This window comes from Felis catus, chromosome F2 (genome assembly GCF_018350175.1).
Source record: "Felis catus isolate Fca126 chromosome F2, F.catus_Fca126_mat1.0, whole genome shotgun sequence".
NCBI classification, from domain to species: Eukaryota; Metazoa; Chordata; class Mammalia; order Carnivora; family Felidae; genus Felis; species Felis catus.
Genome location: NC_058385.1, coordinates 37,019,016 through 37,040,429, shown reverse-complemented (window position 1 = coordinate 37,040,429; position 21,414 = coordinate 37,019,016). Strand labels below are relative to the sequence as shown.

Genomic DNA, 21,414 nt, shown 5'->3' with positions numbered 1-21,414 from the left:
GGTTGGTTGTAAGTTCAGTAAACTTTCTAGCATCCTGTTTTGGGTAGGCACAAAGTTGTAGAGGAAGAGGGCAGAAGGCAGAACTTTTCCTATTTAGTAGGCAGTGTAGTTTAGGTTGTAACAGAGCAGGCTGAAGAAATTGTGAGGAAATGGAAACTATGACTGAATCAAGGATCTAATAACAGCAGCTGAACAGGTTGCCAGAGAGAACTCTAGGGTTTATTGGGAAATAGAGAACACTCAAGAAGTTTCTCTGACTCAGTTTTCATAATTGCAAAAAGGAATAGGGCAGATGTATTCATATTACACAACTCTAGGGGACACTTCACATTGGAGAGGTACCAGTCAATGGAATATATTATGAATGGGCCCCCTGGAGTTGTGCAGCATAGGGGCCCGGGTTCTACTTATCTCCCAGGATTGTTCTGAGAGGCTCAAGTTATACAATGAATATAAAAGGACTTTATAAACTACAAACCTGTCAATACGTGTAAATAATAACAGTAATAGTTGTTCTTTTCCTGGCCAGCTCTGCCCTTCAAGCAAAACATTCTCCTCTCTTTTGAGAAAGAGAAAGGCAGCCCCTATTACTGGGAGCTGGCCTGGCACTCACAGTGAACCTGTAAAGTTCTCGTGTTGAGTATAAGCACTTTCACTAAAGATCAACCTCAGACAACACTGCTTTGTGACTCAGTGGAGCAAGACCAACATAGGACCACTTCATGATTATGTCTAAACAGACATAAGAACATCGTCCAAACCACAAAAGAGAGTAAACATCCTCTTTTCCTGGTTAATAATGAGTGACCACTGCTTTTTTTACTAATTACTTTAGCTCAACTTCATTCCTCTCGTGGATAAGAATTATTGAGATACTCAATCAGACCATAGCCCCCACTTGCAGACAGCATCCAAGGTGAGGAAGATGCCTGTTTTCCTGAATACCGCCCCCCCCACCCCAACAAATCACCTAACACAAGGCCAAACTCTATAATGTTTTTTCCTAACATCTTTTTACTGAGATGTCCTATGGTTCCCCATGACACACATTTCTTTCTCCTTGCAATGAGTCAATATACCCAGCTTTCTAGAACTGCAGATGTGGTCGTGGTGGTCTTTGGCCAGAGAACCTTGATAAGTTCATACAGCAGTTATACCCAGCCAGGAGTCCTCACTATCAGCATTTCAGTCAGAGAGCTGACTCCTGTGACTTCTCTAGTGTCTTGTCTATGGTGTTGGTGCTCCAGAACTCCTGAAGAAGAGACTTTGGCCATGATCTCCACAATCTCATCTTTCAAATCCTTTGTGGATTATGGGGATGTAGACATCAGGTGCCAAATTTCTAAAACAAGAACAACAGCCATAACAGAACACTTATTTAATGTTTGCTATGTGTCAGGAACTTTTCCAAATAATTTATATATAATAACTCATTTAATACAGCATTGTAGGCATTAGATGCCGTTGTTATTCTCATTTTAAAGATGTGGAAACTGAGGTACAGAGATGTTAATTACTTAAGTGGCACAGCCTGGATCTGAATCAAGAAAATTATATTGCTGTATCCTGAATCTATTCAACTGCTCTCACAAAGTGGTACTAGACTACTGAGAGATGGAGTGTGAATGATTTGGTAAAGCTCAACACACTATTATATGAAGAGTTATTTTATATGTGACCAAGAATATCTTTTAAAACAGTTCAGTCTAACAATTATAAAAATGTCGGTGTATCTCTTTAATAATAGCTTACTGTTAGGAATAACGTAGAATTTATGGAACCAATTCTATTGAGTATAATTTGCTTTTTCTTTTTACGTATTAACAATTTAATCCAACATTTATTGAGTGTCGATGATGTGAATGGATCTTTGGTATATGATAAGGGACACCAAGAGATAAATAGGCTCCCTACATAGTTTCCTACAAAGCTGATGACTGAAGTCTTTATGGTCACCATTTTTATCCTTTAAAAATCTTTCTCGGGGCGCCTGGGTGACTCAGTCGGTTGAGCATCTGACTTCGGCTCAGGTCATGATCTCGTAGCTTGTGAGTTCAGCTCCGAGGCTGACAGCTCGGAGCCTGGAGCCTGCTTCAGATTCTGTGGCTCCCTCTCTATGCCCCAACTCACTCGCATTCTGTCTCTGTCTCTCTCAAAAATAAATAAACATTAAAAGTTAAAAAAATAAAAAAAAATCTTTCTCGTTATAATAACAACTCTGACTTGGGATATAATTGACATTAACTGATTCATTTTAGCAGGAAAAAAGAAGGGCTTTTGGAATCCGATGGCTTTGAGTTAAAATTCTTCTTCCTCATTGACCAGTGTGCAGGACCTCTTTGGCAACATGTGATTTCAATGAACCTTTCTTAAAGGTGTTACAAGAATCAAATCAGGATTATGTGTATAAGGTCGTATCCAATAAATATTTGTTTCCCTTTTCAAAATGAAGCGTTTAGAACCTAGCCGGTTTTAGTTTAAGTGGGAATTAGCAACTTTGTAAGATGACTATTAAGCCTGGTTTGTGAAAAATTGAAAAGTGATTTGAAAACTATGTAGCCATGCTCTTTTTTAAAATAATTTTTTTATTTGCTTATAGTGGACACACCATGTTACATTAGTTTTGGATGTACAACATAGTGATTCCACTTCTTTATACATTATTCTGCGCTCACCACAAGTATAGTATGTGGTCGTGTTCTTGTTTCAAATGTGAGCTCTGTGAAGACAAGGGCCATGTCTGTTTTGTTTACCAGTGCTTAGGACAATGAATGAACATGATAATAACTCACCTACTATCACTTTAAGCTGTGGAAAGATGTTGTTATAGCCAGTCAAAGGCTGCAATTCTTTGGTTAAAAGCATGCAGAATTATCTGATGTGCTCATTTCAGGCTTTTGTCTATTCAAAGTTATAAGTTCACATTTAAAAATCCTTGTAGTTGGCGGAGGTAAAGTTATGAAAAAAGTACCAGATTTTAAAAAAAATCTTTGCAGCCAGTATTCCAATAATTATCTAAACTCTAGACTGTATCCAGTGCAGTAGTATTTTCTGTCACCTACTTAGAAAATTAAATTTTATTAACTATTAAAAAAATAAACCATGTGGGGCGCCTGGGTGGCTCAGTCGGTTAAGTGGCCGACTTTGGCTCAGGTCATGATCTCGCGGTCCGTGAGTTCGAGCCCCGCGTCAGGCTCTGTGCTGACAGCTCAGAGCCTGGAGCCTGTTTCAGATTCTGTGTCTCCCTCTCTCTGACCCTCCCCCGTTCATGCTCTGTCTCAAAAATAAATAAACGTTAAAAAAAAAATAAAAAAAAATAAACCATGTACAGCTGAACACATTGGATGGAAGATAATTTACTTTAAGCATAATTAGATATTGACTTAAGCTTATTCCTCCCAGCAGATTTAGTCAAAACTCTGTCATCTCATTGAATGAATAAATGAATCTTAAAAATTTACTATGAAATAAATAGATAAAAGAAGTATTAAAATTTCAGTACTGCCTACTTATACATTAAAAATGTCTTACATTCTATAAAATACAATATCATTAAGACAATCTTATGTTCTAACCGTTATCCCTATTGAGTTATGATGGGGCTAATAAATGATATTCTTTACTCAAAGTTCAAGGCCAACTGAGAACCAAGTAAAAGAGCAGTGGGGATGGAGGCCAAATTGCCTACTTTTACTAAATTTGGAGAACATGATTTAGAGATATTGGGCAAGTGGATTTGCTAATCTTGTACCCACTTAATCATAGGAAGAACAAACTGAGGCCTGTCCTCTTTTTAGGCAGTGTTACACACAGGAGTAAGGCAGAATCTATTCTCTCTGAATGCAGGAAGATTCCAAAGAGAAAAGGAAGAAAGGAGATGAGCACCTATGTTCCTAAACTCACCAGTCAGGTAAGATACTCTTATTGCCCTAGGAAGCAGTACTGGGAATAAATGGTGTGGCAAGAGGCCAGGTATGTGATTCCAATGAAAGAACTCTTCTCCTAGAAGGAAATACTGGAATAGGGGTAGGGGTGATAAGTGTTTTACTCAATAATTCCCAACTTAAAGATGGAAAAACTGAGCCTTAGAGTAGAGTTCCTGACCTCAAGTATTACAAGTAGAAGGTGATAGAGCTGGGAGTAACACAGATAGTCTAATTCAAGTTCATTGCATCAGAGAGCTCTTATTTTTTTTATTTTTATTTTTATTTTTTTTAACATTTATTTATTTTTGAGACAGAGAGAGACACAGCATGAACGGGAGAGGGGCAGAGAGAGAGAGGGAGACAGAATCGGAAACAGGCTCCAGGCTCCGAGCCATCAGCCCAGAGCCTGACGCGGGGCTCGAACTCCCGGACCGCGAGATCGTGACCTGGCTGAAGTCGGACGCTTAACCGACTGCACCACCCAGGCGCCCCAGAGAGCTCTTATTAATTAAGTCTTTGATAAATATCTTAGAGCTACAGTAAAACAAGGACATAAACATAAAAAAGAGCTAAATATCATAAATTTCCATCTTTATTTTATTTTATTTTATTTTATTTTATTTTATTATTTCTTTTTTGAGAGAGAGCATGAGAGCGAGAGTGCATGTGAGGGAGGGGCAGAGGCAGAGGGAGAGAGAGAATCCTAAGCAGGCTCCATGCCCAGTGGGGAGCCCAATGCAGCTCAGCTTGATCTCAACTGAGCCTGGGATCATGACCTGAGCTGAAATCAAGAGTCCCCATACTCAACTGACTGAGGCACCCAGGAGGCCTTGCATCTGTCTTCGTATTTTCTTTGTGATTAGTTGATGAATTCTATAGAATAAATGCATTGTGTATATTTCTACTTAGTGAGTACTCAAATGGTGCATCTGAAACTAAATGCCTGAGATTACGTTAGTTATTTAACGTAGGGGCGCCTGGGTGGCTCAGTCAGTTAAACGTCTGACTTCGGCTCAGGTCATGATCTCGTGGTTTGTGGGTTTGAGCCGCATGTCAGACTCTGTGCTGACAGCTCAGAGCCTGGAGCCTGCTTGGGATTCTGTGTCTCCCTCTTTCTCTGCCCCTCCCCTGCTCATTCTCTATCTCCCCCTCTCTCTCAAAAATAAATAAACATTTAAAAACTTAAAAAAAAAAGAAATACTTAAGGAGATTCAGTAATATTCAAGCTAAAACATGGAGGTTGCTAGATAGGTAATGAATGACAAATTGAATCACTATTATTTTGTGGAGTATAAGTGATTGGGAAAACATGTCAAGAGGTGATCTGAAGGTGCAGTTCAAAGGAAGGAACCATTTTTTGTTATTATAGATAGGAGAAAAGCTGTTCCCAGAAACTTTTTGGTACATTAAGAGAGGACTGCAAAGTCCAAGAGTGAAAACCATGCCTTTCAGGACCACTCATAGGCCTGCAGGATGCAAGGGAGCAAAAACCATAGTGAGTCAAATCGGTACTCTACTATACTCTGGGACAATAAAATGTTTTAAGAGTTGAGTTCCATAATATGAGTTTGTAATATCTATATATATGGGTGGATGGTCACGGGCTCTAATTCTGTATAATGTGTGTGTGACCTTAATCACACATATAAAAACATGTTAATAGTATTGTGCTCAATTTCAAGCTCAGTCTCTATTTTAGTATCCATATTGCCTGTCCTTACTGAACTTGCTGTCCTCATTCATAAGGGTTAGGAGAGGAGTGAATGAGATAAGAGATGTGGAAGTGCTTCCTGAATTGTGACACATTTACTTTAGTTTTGAATCATGCCTCTGCTTTAAGATTTTCTTTATTCTAGTTCTAGAATAGTTCTTTTTATTCTAGTTTAGTGTCATTTGAAGGCAAGCACTGTGCTAGGCACATATAGAAAAACACAGTATTTCCTGCCTTCAAGGAGTCCCAAGAGAAGAGACAACAGTTCTTAGAGCCTTAGCAATTATTCACCCTTGTATCTTTTCCTGTTAACATAGTTTCTAAAATTTCTCTCCTGTGGGGACCTCAATAAAGGTTTCTGCACTGACTAACATAAGGCAGGGGGATTAGGTAATTGATGTAACACTTTCATTCACACAATAAAGCATGTACTCTTACAGATGAAAGTTGGTAAAATGTGCAGAGAGTAACCCAACTGGCTTTGGGATCTAGCTGTGCCAGTCAATTTTGGTTTATTACCTCTCCTATGCCTGCTGTAAGTCTTTTGTTTATACAATCTCCTGTGTAATATCTAAGCTCTTAGCAAGAGTTTAATACAATGGCTTTGAATGCAGGTAAGTCACAACCTGATTAAGGAATTGTTTTTTAATGCAACTCTTTGCCTAAGTCCCCAAACATTTAAAGTGTTCATTACAAAGCCTTCAGATGCCTTAGTTACTGCTTGTAGCACTAATGCGGCAGGTTGGCTGCCTCAGCGTCATAGGGTGCTTGCTTTGACTATTGAGCCTTCCAATACTCCAAGAAAGCATGGATTATTCATAAAGTGCAAAGGTTCGATATCTTCCCACAAAAACAGTGGTGGAGTTATTTCATTAGCTCTTTAAAACAAGATCACAGTAGGGTACCTGTTGATCTATGCGATAAAAAAAATTCCTTTCAATTGCCAAGTAATTTATTTAGTTATTTAATGTTTATTTTTATTTTTTTCAATATATGAAATTTATTGTCAAATTGGTTTCCATACAACACCCAGTGCTCATCCCAAAAGGTGCCCTCCTCAATACCCATCACCCACCCTCCCCTCCCTCCCACCCCCCATCAACCCTCAGTTTGTTCTCAGTATTTTTATTTTTGAGAGAGATAGAGACAAGAGCACAAGCAGGGAAGGGGCAGAGAGGGAGGGAGACACAATCCAAAGCAGGCTCCAGGCTCTCAGCTGTCAGCACAGAGCCTGATGTGGGGCTCAAACCCACAAGCCGTGAGATCATGACCTGAGCTGAACTAGGACCCTTAACTGACTGAGCAAGCCATCCAGGTACCCCTAAATTGCATAGTAATTTAATAGACAAGCATTGATGCCAATCCACTGTTGATGAAGTGGAGCCTAAGGTGTGAGCATGAGGCCAGCTGGCAGGCACTATCTTTGAGGCAGGTCAGAATGTGTAGACCTTATGACTTTGTTACTGATCATGGATCGTGGGGGTAAATGACATGATCCTGTGAGATTTCTGAGTCAGTTCTGAAGTAGGTTCTCATGCATGTTGGGCAAACATGTAAAAGTAATGCAAAATACCTGGGCACTAGCCCAACCCTGAGTTAGTGCTTAGAATGAGGTTGGTAAACAAACAAAAAAAACCCTAAAAAACAAGAACAAAAACAAAAACAAAAAAACAAGGAGCAATTTTTTAAGCCAATGAGAAAATTCCTGAAGTAGTTTTACTCAGGGGCAGGGAGGGGCAGAATGACAAGTGGTTTATCCTGAGCTCTTAAGTGTACTGAGAGTAGAAACCTGGTTTTACTGTATAGCACTTTGAGTCTGTAAAGATGCTCTTATATACCCATATCAATACATTTCAGATATAGATTATACACATATTGTATGTGTGTGTACATATATGTGTGTGTGTGTGTGTTTTGCTAGCTAATACTTGTGTATTACATACAAATTTAGAAGAATCAAAAGGGGATATATGAAAACTTAGTCCCCGCCCCCTTCCATGCCTTCCAGCCATCCAATATCCCTCCTGAAAGGTAAATTAAAATACAATTGCCAGTTTCTTAATTCCTTCTTTCTTGTTCTTTGTTCTAACTGATTAACCTCTCTAAGCCCAGGAATTGCTACTGCTCAGAAGCTTTTCAGCCTCTGCATTTTCCTGCCTGGTTAAATTTTTCCTTATTTACATGTCTTTCAAAGCATCGGTGCTTTATACATTCTCCTTTAGTCTCTTTTTCCAGTTCGCCCTAACAAGCTGCCTACATCTCATCTTTCAATGGACTTTTCCCCGTTTCCTAGGTATCATTCATATTCTCCGTTCTCTGTCTGTGAAATTTCTGCTTCTTGGAGACTTAAGTCAGACCCCATTTCTTCTGGCAGCTCTTCATCCCCATTGATTTCCTTCTTCTCTGAACTCCTAGGCATCTACAAAGAGGGTTATTTGAGTTCCCATCTTCAGTATTCCAAAATGATGCCAAAACATATTAAACAAATGCTGTGTTGCATTATTTTGTCTGGAACTATATGAATCCAAAAAGAGGCAAAGAGATTAGCTCAGAGCTACCAGATGTTACAAGTAACATCAATTGTCTTTGATTAATGAAGAAAACATTTAATATACAAAATCTTCCAAAATAAGGTCCCTGGGGGGAAAAAGAGTAAAAAGAGTTCATGATGGGGAGAGGTTGCTAACCACTAAACATATACATATTTAATATTTAGTTATATGTAGGGAAGGGGTTAATAGCATGGTGTTTGAAGTCAGTCAGAGTTTGACATTATCTGTACGAATTGAGTCAATTTGTATTATCTCTTGGAGTCTTGGTTTCTCTACAAGGAAATGAGCCAAGACAAGTCAAGCACTCAGCACAATGCCTAGTAAATGCTCAATAAACATTATGTGTCATTATGTTGTTGTTATATCTTGCTGTAGGTAGTTTGTCTCCCAAGTGAGGCAGTACTTGCCCCTCCTACTCCTCCAAATGTCCACATCCTAATCTCCAGAACCTCTGAAGTTTACCTTGCATGGCAATAGAGAGATTATTCTGGATTATTTAGGTGGATCCAATGTAATCAATCGCTAGGGTCCTTAAAAGGTGGAAGAAGGCAGAAGATTCAGAGAAGGAGATGAGACAACAAGTCATTGTCAAAGTCAGAGTGGTTTGATGTGAAGTTTTAGCCTGCTGTTGCAGGCTTTAAGGTGGTGTAGGGGGCCAGGGGCTAGGAGCCAAGGAATATAAATAGCCTCTAAAAAGGAGCTAGAAAATGTATGGAAATAGATTCTCCCCTGGAGACTCCAGAGACGAATAGCCCTGTCAACACCTTGTTTTCAGCATGGTGAGACCCAGTTCAGATTTCTGACCTCTAGAACTGGAAGGTTATCAAATTGTGTTGCTTTCAGCCACTACGTGGTAATTTATAAAGCATCAGTAGGAAGTGAATGCATCTTCTCAGCTAGACTCCTTTACGAAGACCAATTTTGTGCAGCCCCTAGTGTCCAGAATAGTGCTGGATGTAAACATAGATCAGTGACTTAGGTTTACTGCGGGTTCTAGCAGAGAGGCATAGCAAAATGTAAATTACCCTTTCTAGTGGAGAAGAGGAAACCCAGGGTTGGCCACCAGTCAGCTCTCTTGCCAATGTGGACTTCCATTACAGAGCAAGTTAAAAATACTGGGGAAATTCCCTATCTCACTGCCAGGGATAGATACTCACTGAAGCCCAGTCATGGTTTTCCCCTCAGTGTCTTTGCCTCCTAGAATTACAGCTAGCTTACAAGTTCAATAAAAATTACTACCATGTGTCGAGCATACAGTATGTACTAGGCCTTGTGCTAAATGTTCTGCACACATGTGCCTATGTAATCCTCACAAAATTCCTATGGTTGTAAAAAAAAGGTAGTGCCTTGTTTTTCAAACTTCAGGTTATGACACGCAGTGGATCCTGAAATTGGTTTGGTGGCGAGTGATCAGCAGCTCTAAAAAATAAAATACAGTAGAAAATATCAATGCATCACATGAAGTAAGAGTAAGAATCGTTTCATAAAATATGAAAATGGTTTTCATAAAAGAATGGTTATATATATATTTATATATCTAATACACACATATGTATGTGCATGTACTGGCTTGTATTATAGAACATATTTCTTACTTTCTGTGGGTTATAGTAAAAATATTTCTTGTAGTAGGATATATTTAAAAATTTTAAAAACCACCAATGAAGTGGTTGAGAGTATAGTCTCTAGCCACAGGGCTACCTGGGTTTAATCTCCATTCTTTATTTTGTCACCTCTGTGATGCTGATCTTAAGCATGTTACTTATTCTTTCTGTTACTTCATCTTATAGGGTCCCATCTCATGAGATCTTTTTGAGGGTTAGGTGGGTTAATCCAAGCAAAACACTTAGAACAATGCCTTACTAAATCGTGTTGGGTTAATCTTACTTCCCCATGCTAGACAGCGAGTAAGCAGAGAACTGGGCAGATTCCTGTTCTATCTGACAAAGTCTAGCCTTGACTTTGAATTCTAAGGCAATTTCTCGCTATCTTAGGTGTCTCCTCAAAACAAACAAATAAAAACAACAAAATAAGTCTCCCTTTACAATGTTTCCATCAAGTTAAAAATAAACGTCTCCTCAGGAAGTTGGCCTAGTTGGCAGTCTTGTCCCTGAGAGAGACTCTGTGACTTGTTCTCTGAGTTTCAAGAGAGAATATGTGGAAGGCATTCAGTGGCATATATAGAACAAACAGATGTCTCACTTAAACCTTTTCTGTAGGGGCACCATATTATCAAGGGACTCAGATCAACTAAGAATTCTACAAGAATCTTGAGGGAGGTCTGTTATCTAGAAGCATAGCAAGTGATTGGAGTTCTGGTTTTGTTTTGCAGTTTTGTTTTTGTCTTTTTTCCCCCCTTGCTTTGTTTCCTCCTCTGCTCTAGCAGGCAACACAGGCATTTTATCAATCTCTTAAAAATGTTTTGACCCTATGTGGTGGTAAGTGCTCTGAATGCTAATTGAAATATATAGCCAGGCTGTATTGCTTTTATAGTCTCTGAAATGTTAAGAATTTAATAAGTTAATGACTCTCAAGTTATAGCCAAGTCTTAACTGATAAAAATTATTCTGGGCCTTTAAACTATTGATTTTAATGTTCAGCCAATATCCAACTTGAAATGCATTCTATGCCACTTCCAACTTGCTTGACTGTAGTTATTTTGTTGCGAGTTAAGATTTTGTTGGAAGATGTATTTCTAGGCTTTAAGATTTGGGAAGGGTATGCATCCAACCTGTGTGCTAAGATCTGGCAAGAAGACAGAAGTGTCTGAAACCAGCAGGGAAAGGAAGGAGGTATATTTAGCACCCCTGCCCTATTTCAGCACATCCGTTCTCTCGTCTTGACATTTCTGTTGGTTTGAATGTTTTTTGCAATATATGGCCCTGCTGCCTTAGAACACTAAGTAGAAGGGAAAATAGTGCCAATAATTCCCTGACAGGAATGTACCTCTCTTTCACTTATTATTTTCTTGAAGAATATGACCTTCCTTCCTTCCTTCCTTCCTTCCTTCCTTCCTTCCTTCCTTCCTTCCTTCCTTCCTTCCTTCCTTCCTTCATTTCTTGACTTAATTTTTAGAGCAATTTCAGGTTCATAGCAAAATTAAGGGAAAGGTACAGAGATTTCCCAAATATCTCTGCCCCAACACATGCATAATCTCACCCATTATCAGTATCCCTCACCAGAGTGGTACATTCATTACAACTGATAAATGTACATAATCACGCAGAATCCATACATTGAAGTTCATTCTTGGTGGTGTACATTCTATAGGTTTGGACAAATATATTATGGCATATATCCACCGTTTATAGTATCCTGCAGAATAGTTTCACTGCTCTAAATAGTTTCACTGCTCTGTGCTACATGGCTCATGAATTCGAGCCCCACATAGGGCTCTGTGCTGACAGCTTAGAATCTGGAGCCTGCTTCAATTTCTGTCTCCATCTCTCTCTCTCTCTCTCTCTCTCTGCCCCTCCCCTGCTTGAGCGCTCTCTCTCTCTCTCTCTCTCTCTCTCTCTCTCTCTCTCAAATATAAATAAACATTACAAAAAGTCATCCGTTCTTCTCACTCCCACCCATGATCCCCACCATGGTAACCACTGATCTTTTACTGTCTCCATAGTTTTGCCTTTTCCAGAAATAATACAGTTGGAATCATATAATATGTAATTTTAGATTACCTTCTTTTACTTAATAATATGAATTATAGTTTCCTCCATGTCTTTTCATGGCTTTATAGTTCATTTCCTTTTAGCTGAATAATATTCTATTGCCTGGATGTACCGCAGTTTTTTGTTTTTGTTTTTTGTTTTTTTATCCATTCACCTACTGAAGGACATCTTGATTGCTTTCAAATGTTGGAAATTGTGAGTAAAACTGCTATAAAAATCCATGTGCAGATTTTTGTGTAGACAAAACGTTTCAGCTCCTTTGGGTAAATATCAAGGAGCTCGATTGCTGGATCATATGGTAAGCGTATATTTAGTTTTGTAAGAAACTTCCAAACCGTCCTCAAAAGTGTCTGTGCCCTACCCTCTCTGTCTTTTTAAGTCTATGAACAATCTTCGAGGTCAGCAGTAGCCTAAACAAATAAATATGTGTATGTGTGGCCACTTAGCAGCTGTAGTTTTGCAAGGCATTGTGTAGAGCTGGTTATTAATTGATAAGCATGTATTTACAGCAGCTGACCCCAGACTTCTGCAATCCAGTTTAGGAGGCATTTGTAAAAGCCTAGAGAAGCTCAACTCTGCCCCATTGGTCCTTAGTGGGTAGTTCCAGATTGGACAAGTGGCCTTACAAAGATACATGTGGAGGTCTCTGATCCTCTGAAATATGCTGGAGAGTCATTGGCTTTGTGAGAACACAGAAAAAGCAAAAGTATGTTGGCCTTTTAGGTGGAGCTTAGTGTTCCTTTCCATTAACCCAGTATCCTTTCACACCTGCTGTCTCAGGGTCAGGATGTTGTATTGGACCACGGATACTCTGAGCCTGGAGGGGTAAGTGAGAAGGGGTGGTGCTCTCATTCCTCATGGGCCCCCTTTCCACAGTGCATTTAGTGACGTGTATATTTGCTTATTGGACGCAGGCTCTTTACTCATGCATGTTAGAGAGTTGTAGAAGCACACAGTGTAGTTGACATTGCTTTTAAAAAGTAATATAGCTCCCTAATTAAGTCCATTTCAAAGCAAAAGTTTTCATGATAAAAGTATTGTGATTTGAGTATACCCACCAAACAATATCTTTCCTCTCCTCTTGAACTTGGAGTCAAGTAAGAGTTGAGCTCAGTGGTCAGCAAGTAGGTATCACATGGCAACTGTCGTGCTAAGCAGCAAGGGATTGAACACAAACACAAGGCTTGGTGCAGCCGTAGTGGACTTTTCAAGTTCATCTCTGAATTCGGTGAGTGGGCTCGTCTTCAGCACTGCTGGACAGTTGCCAGCCTCTCTCGCAGGGCAGGCAATTCACCGCATAGTAAAGAGTAGAGGAATTTACTGACCTAGTCAAAAAAGTATTTATTTAGTGTGCACTCTGTGAGTGCTGACGGTGTTCTAGATGCTGGAGACACAGAGGTGAATAAGACAGGCAAAATCCTTGCTCTCCCGTATGTTTTTTTCTTCTGTTTGTGGGGGAATGGGTGTAAAGCAGGGTGCCACAGGCAGCAGAGACAATAAAGAAATACATGCTTCTGGTTGACAGACCAGCTCTGAAAAGATTGAGAAAGGGCCCGAGAACTGTCTCAGTGTCTTGTTCTAATTCACCTATCTGATAATACTTAGGAAGGAGCCTGCCAGAGAGGGAGAGATGCAAGGAATTTTAGTATAGTGTATTTACTTAAATACATGAAGCTAGGGAGTGGAGGTTTCCTTCCAATAAAAAGTCATATTTGTACATACAAATTCAACAGATGTGAATAAACCAAAGCCCTCCCCAATTCTCAAAGTATCACTCCTTCTACCTCCTACAAGATAGCCATTGGTAGCATTTTACATTAATATCAGTAATTACCCAATCAATATCAATATATTTTTCTCTGAACATGAAACATACATAGTATGTGTATTTAACTGTTTAAAATATTTGCCAGGCAAATATTTTAAGAATATTAAAGAATAAAGTAGAATATTAAAGAATTAAAGAATTAAAGAATTAAAGAATTAAAGAATATTAAAGAATAAAGAATAAAGAATATTAAAGAATAAAGAATATGGAAGAATAAAGTAGGACAAGATAAAACAAATGAATGTGCATACCCTTTAGGTATCCTTACTAAATACACCTGCTATTTTGTTGTAAAGCAGTACTATTTTCTTTCACTTTCATCTTTTAAAAATTTTTAACTTTTTAATTTACTTGCATCTACTGTGATCTTAGGTCTTAATGTCTTGGGTCTTTTCCTTATTCGTTAAGTATGCATTATTTGCCAAATAAGATACCAGAAATAGCAAGATTAATAAACACTAATATCCTTAAAGTTCATGCCTTTATGGTCTGTGCCTGCAGGAAAACTGCTTTTGGTGGGGCTGCTGAGAACCTTTTAGCTCTCTCTCCTGGAATGTGCACTGATTGAGAGTCCTTATTTCTTGGAATGGTGTCCTGGCATCTCCTGAATTAGATTGTTCTTCTTTTGAGGTAGAGATGTCTTAAACCTCTCCAAGAAGGTCTCATGTCATGTCTCTAATACCTCATGTTCTGTAATTGCCTTTCTCACTCTCAAAGACAGAACAATGGTAAAAAGATGTTGCCTCAATTCTTTCCCTCTCTGGATTCGAAAGGAGTTATATATTGGAATTTTGGTGCTGGCTTACCCCTTACAGGTCCTCTCTCCAATGCCTATCACAGAGGGTCAAATTATTAGTGAGTAAGGAAGCTCCTGTGTTTCCTTGTAAAGAGAATCATACTTCTGTTTCTTTACAAAATTTCTATTTTTCTTAGAAAATTTTTTTAATGTTTATTTATTTTTGAGAGACACAGAGACAGAGCATGAGTGGGGGAGGGGCAGAGAGAGAGGGAGACACAGAATATGAAGCAGGCTCCAGGCTCCGAGCCATCAGCCCAGAGCCCGACACAGGGCTCGAACTCACGGACCGCGAGATCGTGACCTGAGTCGAAGTCGGATGTTTAACCGACTGAGCCACCCAGGTGCCCCACAACATTTCTTTAAAAAAAAAAATGTTTATTTATTTATTTTGAGAGAGAGAGAGAGAGCACGCATGGGTGTGCAATTAGGGGAGGGGCAGAGAGAGAATCCCAAGAGGGGCCTGTGCTGTCACCACAGATCCTGACATGGGGCTCAATCTCACGAACCCTGAGATTATGACCTGAGCCAAAATCAAGAGTCAGATGCTTAACCGAACGAGCCACCCAGGTGCCATTGGTTCTTTATGAGATTTTTTCTTTAAAAAAAATTTTTTTTTTAACTTTTGTTTGTTTTTGAGAGACAGAGCATGAGAGGGATAGGGGCAGAGAAAGAGGAAGACACAGAACCTGAAGCAGGCTCCAGTCTCTGAGCTGTCAGCAGGGAGCCCAATGTGGGCTTGCATCCATGAACCGTGAGATCATGACCTGGGCTGATGTCAGCCACTTAACTGACTCAGCCCCCAGGTCCCCTCATTTACAAAATTTCTTAAAGGTTGATGCAAATTCTGCATTTTTAACACCCTATGTGTTTCCCATAATTTTTGAATAATTTTTTGAATAGTTATTTCAAAAAGAGCAGAGTAGTTTTCTAGTCAATCAAAACTATAATCTTTCAGTCAACTTACTTGACAATAAAGCCTGGATCAGCAAATTATGGACTGAATTCCACCCTTTACCCACTAGGCAGGTGTGTGACTGGAGAATGATAACAAGCATTCACATTGTGCTTCCTAATTACAAAGCAGCATAGCTGAAGGACTTCATTTGATTTTTCATGAATACAGGACTCAGAATCTAAGCCAAAAAGAGTACAAAAAAACCGGTAATGAAAACATGGTATACCAGTAAAGTAAATCCTTATAAAAAATGGCAACCTACCAATGGAATGGGCTCGGTTACTCTAATCTTTTCATCTCCAAATATCCCTTATTATTAAAAGCCATTATATGAAGATACATACATGAATCAAGCAAAGTGATTCACAAAGGCACCACAAGAATTTGGACTCCTACCAGCTCACGGGAGGTCTTACGTAGAGGAGGAATTAGGTGGAAGTCTAGAGACTGTTTTCTGAACATGATTGTTATGACTAAACTGGTTATACATGTCTAACTTCTCTAACTAGTCAGACATCCAAATAAAGACTAGGGAGATATGTATGTTGTTTATGCACACTTGTACAGGGCTATAAAACGGATACCTTTTATTGAGAACAACATCCAATTATTCATGATCCCCTACTGCAATAGTACTAAGCATTTAACATGTTTTACTCTCCTTTGTGTCTGAGTCATCGTCTTGGATTGTAATGTCATGTATATTACATGACATTAAGTCTTTGAAGCCACCAAGATAGCCTTTAGTTCTGTGCTCTGTTATACTAAGCTAGTAAGATTTAATTATGAAATTCTGGACATTTACAATCATCTGGCAGAAAAGAAGCCTCGAAAGTTTCTGTATGTTCTCTAACGTAGTGCTTCTCGAACCTTATTGCATGTATGAATCACCTGGGAATCTTCTGATTCAACAAGAATGGGTGGGGCTTGAAACCCTGCAGATCTAAGAAGCTCCCAGGTACTGCCAATGCTGTTAACCCATATGCACCATAGGTATAGTGGCACAAGATAGAATATTTGAAGGGTCTCAGGAGATAATGTGGCCTAAGTAAAATTGCCCTCCCTGATCTTCTCAATGAGTACCTAGTGCATATAGCACTGCATATAGCATTTTACCACAAACAAATAAAGATCTTGTCCTTGTAAAGATACATATGTAATTTCCACAAGACTTCAACAATAAGTAAGACAATATTTACTTTATTGTTTTAGACAGCTTTAGAGTAATCTTTATGGAAGTAGGAAAAAAAACTTAGTAAAGAGAGGGTATCAGGATAAAGGAAAAGCATGAAAGACATACAAGAAATGAGTTGGAATAAGAAATTAAAGACAAAAATGTAAGTTTCAAAGAGGTGAGTTGGCACAATTGGACAGGAGCAAGAGTAGAAAGTGACAAAATGAAGGCAGAATTGGAAGGAGGGTTTTGGGGAAGGAAGGAGTCTGGGAAGGAAAGAGAAAGTATTTTTAGTCTACATTTCAATGGGCTCCAAGTAAGCAAACCAGTCAGTCATGCTGGCAAGTTTCATTTGGCTTCCATTGTGTCCCTGGCTCTACTTCCGCTCAGTTTTGACAAGGTAAAGAATATACATTTAGTCTTTGATGTATGACTGCAATTGTAACACTGGCTACATTATAATCCATCTTGCAGTCTAGGTTTGTGAAGAACTTCCTCTTTAATCCCCCTTTAAGGATATCCCTTCTGGTATGTCATTCCCATTTCTTACAGAAACCCCTTAATTTTCCACAAGGAAAATAGAGTTTTCCTCTCAAAAGAAAGCCCATATTTGGGATTGTAAAGAAAAGGAAAAGATTTTGATGCATCTTATTTTAATTATGTATTATGAAGAAAGTCACTGCAATCAGTGTTTACAAAGCAGCTTGTGTCAAAAGTTGGAATATTTGGACACCTAGTTAAAGAGTAATTTTTTTTTTTTTTGTTCCACACAAAATAACCTTTCACCTGATTTAAACAATTCAACTGTGGGGGAAGGGACTATGGGACCAGGTGCCCAGGCCTTAAATCCTCTGTCTCTTGAGGATCTCACTAATCATCATTGCCAGCACCACCCTTGCCCTCAGGGAAGAGGTTGACACCTGCCGCCATTCGCACCCAGGCCTAGCTAAAGACACACACCCCTTTGGGAATATACCACAGCTAGCTGAGCCCGCTCTGTTCCCCCCAACAACGTTTACCAGAGGTTCAGGGCTAACAACAGAGAATTACAATATAATGAGATACAGGTAACTGCTTGTATGTGCCTTGCTCTTTAGAGCACACAGAACCCATTATCACCCCCCCCCCGCCCCCCCACTTCACCACCCCAATCCCCAGAGACTACCGGGAAGAAGAGAACAATTTGGGATGGTCTCTTTATTTTGGTCTTCTCAGGATGCTGTCCCTTCTGTCTTTGGCAGACTTAGGAGGAAGTTCTCTGATGATTGAAAAATCACTTCTTCACAGCCTTGAACTGGGAGGCTTATCTGCTATGAGGGGAGGAGCCTAGTAAAGATTACATTATGGGAACTGCTGAAATAAAATGCCTTGAGAGTTTATTACTGCCATTTTCAAAGGGTAAACTGAGTAGGTTACAGTATTTTATGTTATTATTTATTTATTATTTATTTATTTATTTATTAGCCTTATATAGTTGTTAGCAAATCTAGCTCCTTTATTTTAATTTTTTAAAATTTTTTAAAATTAAGAAATTTTTTAAATTTTATTTTTTAACATATTGAATTTATATATATGTCTATACGCATATACATATATGTATACATATACAATTTATACATATATACATATATGTATACATATATATGTATAGATGTATATGTATACATATATGTATACATATACATCTATACATATATGTACATATATAAGTTATACATTATATTTATACATATATACATATATACATATTTATACATATATGTACATATATAATTTATACATTATATTTATACATATATATTTAATATAATTTATTGTCAAATTGGCCAACATACAGTGTGTAAAGTGTGCTCTTGGTTTTTGGGGATAGATTCCTGTGGTTCATCGCTTGCATACAATACCCAGTGCTCATTCCAACAAGTGCCCTCCTCAATGCCCATCACCCATTTTTCCCTCTCCCTCACCCCTCCGTCAACCCTCAGACTGTTTTCTGTACTTAAGAGTCTCTTATAGTTTGCCTCCCTCCTTCTCTTTGCAACTTTTTTTTTTCCCCCTTCCCTTCCCCCATGGTCTTCTCTTGGGTTCCTCAAGATCCACATATGAATGAAAACATAGGATATCTGTCTTTCTCTGACTGACTTATTTCACTCAGCATACCTTCCAGTTCCATCCACGTTGCTGCAAATGGCATGATTTCATTCTTTCTCATTGCCAAGTAGTATTCCATTGTATGTATAAACCACATTTTCGTTATCCATTTGTCAGTTGACGGTCATTTAGGCTCAAAGCAAGCAACCAATCAAACAACAGGCATCTTTTTAAAAAATCCAGAATAACCTGTAAGCCAATACTTTTACACACGACAATTTCTTTAAAAAAAAATGTTTATTTATTTATTTTGAGAGAAAGAGAGAGCACAAGCAGGGGAGGAGCAGAGAGAGAGGGAGAGAGAGAGAGGAGAGAGAGGAGAGAGAGAGAAACCCCAAGCAGGCTCTGTGCTGTCAGTACGGAGCCCTACGCGGGGCTCAGTCTCAAGAACTGTGATACCATGACCTGAGCTGAAATCCCAGAGTTGGATGCTTAACTGACTGAGACACCCAGGTGCTCCAAGAGTTACACACTACAATTTCAAAATGAAAAAGATTCTCAGAATGTGTATTATCTCATGTGGTGTTAGTGGTCAAGTGGAGATAGTAGTTGTGGTGTATGCCTTCTTTCTGCTGCTCATTTCTGTAAACGTTTGTCTTTTTGTGTTGTCTCCATTGGGAACAGAGGCGTGTATTCTGGATGATGTGACTCTTCAATTCATGTGAGAATATTTGGTTCTACATTTCTGGAGTTAGGTGTTATGCATGCCACCTTCTGGCCATTATTAAGAACACATCTAAAATGAAGGTGGGAAACAGGAGCATGGGAGAGGGTGAATTGAGCCTGAAAGCAGTGCTTTCTGAAGCCTGATACCCCAGCCTCACCACCACAACTGCCTGTGGTGCCTGTTCAATGCAGTTTGCTGGACCCCAGCCCATACTCAACATGACTGGTGTCACTGGAGGGGGGATCTGGGTTTGTAGCAAGAACTGGTGGTTCCTTTGCCCACTAAAGTTGGAGGAGCACTAGCTTAGAGACATGCAACATTTTTCTATCCCTAATTAACTATGTACCTTAGCTCCCTTCTCTTCCTTTCCCTTCTCCATGCCTCCATTGCTATCAGTGCCCTGTATGGCAGTGGCCAAAGTAGTCTATGTGTCCTCTTGGTGGGCACCGAAACTTTTACTGTCCTGACAGCACAGGTGCCATGGTAAACCCGACGCCCTGACTTACTTTTTGTATCATAATAAACATGAAAAAATGTATTTTGCATTTTTAAAACTTAATTTCCTTTAAACTTTGCAAAGCATTTTTTGTATACCTTATTTCATTGGTCCTCAAAGTTTACTTTCTATAGATCCCTTCAGAGACCATAAAACTGAGTTTTCTTCAATTTTAATATGCATCTTTTATATTCCATATGCATAGGAGAGAGGCATATTAAAATTGATGAAAAGTCAGTTTATCATATATATTGAATTATCATATATATTGAATATATATATACCCAAAATGAATAGGGGTTGACCTCCTCTAAATGATCAAATGCCCTAATGTGTACTCTTTCTACAGGTTCCTAGATTGTATAATTCCTGTTTGTACAAGTTTTAAATTTGCAATAAGCTCCTCAAAGATATTCTTTATAATTAAAAACTCCTTAAAGTTTTGTTGTTATTGTTATTTTTTTAAATGCTACCCTGGGATTCCTGAACTTCTTCATCATTCTAGATGTGGTCTCTGAATTCAAAGGATAGATGCAGATTGAACATTAAACTTTTCCTGGTAGAATGACTGGTTCTCCCTATTAAGACAATTTATTTATAATAATAGAGCATTGTTACTCATGCTAGCTTACTGTTAATTCATTCCATAAATATTTATTGAGTGTCTATTATGTATAAGGCACTATTCCAGAGGATACAGAAATGAATAAAACATATAAAAATGACCTACCTTCCTGGAGTTCACATTTTAGTGGGAAGAGACAGGTAATAAACAATGTAAAGTATAATAAGTCCTATGGAGAAAAATAATGCAGAAATGATGGCTAGGGAGCATTGAATGCTTTGAAATGATAAATAAGTCATTCTGGGAAGGCTCACCAAGAGGGTTATATTTGAGTAAAGATGAGAGGCATGTGAGACATCTGGGGGAATAATGTTTTAGATAGAGGGCAATATAAGCACAAAGGCTCTGAGAGGCAAATTATCTTTCCAGTTTTATTGAGAAATAATTGAGGTACATCACTGTATAAATTTAAGGTGTATGCATGATGGCTCAATCTACATATATTGTGAAATAATTGTAGTAATAATTTAGTTAGCACCCATCATCTCATATAGATACAATAGAGAGAGGAAAAAATAAAAGAAAAAAATTTTCTTGTAATGAGAATTCTTAGGATTTACTGTCTTAAAACTTTCCTGTACATCATTCAGCAATTGTCTATTAATACATTGTATATTAATTACATCATATTGTATATTAATTACATCCCTAGTATTTGTCCTTTAACTGGGAGTTTGTACCTTGACCCTCCCCTTTCTCCAATGGAGATAATACAGTATTTTTCTTTCTCTGCCTGACTTACTTTACTTAACATAATGCCTTTAGGGGCGCCTGGGTGTTTCAGTCGGTTAAGCGTCCGACTTCGACTCAGGTCACGATCTCAGGGTCCGGTCCGTGAGTTCGAGCCCTGCGTCGAGCTCTG

At 38.7% G+C, this 21,414-nt stretch overlaps 1 protein-coding gene across 6 annotated transcripts in view; it reads left to right on the top strand.

The window, feature by feature from the left end:
* LOC111558514 (intraflagellar transport protein 74-like) overlaps nt 1–21,414 on the top strand; it is a 215,732-nt gene that overhangs the window by 10,859 nt on the left and 183,459 nt on the right. Inside the window, exons 3-4 of one of the 6 annotated variants that reach the window (XM_023248300.2) lie at nt 3,847–3,910; nt 4,241–4,286. The exons of 4 other annotated variants lie outside the window; for them this stretch is intronic. In XM_023248300.2, the coding sequence (XP_023104068.1) occupies nt 3,847–3,881 (35 nt within the window). In that variant the 3' untranslated portion in view covers nt 3,882–3,910; nt 4,241–4,286. Of the gene's footprint in view, nt 1–3,797; nt 3,911–4,240; nt 4,287–21,414 lie in introns of those variants that run through there. One more of the 6 variants, XM_045049503.1, reaches the window with a different exon arrangement.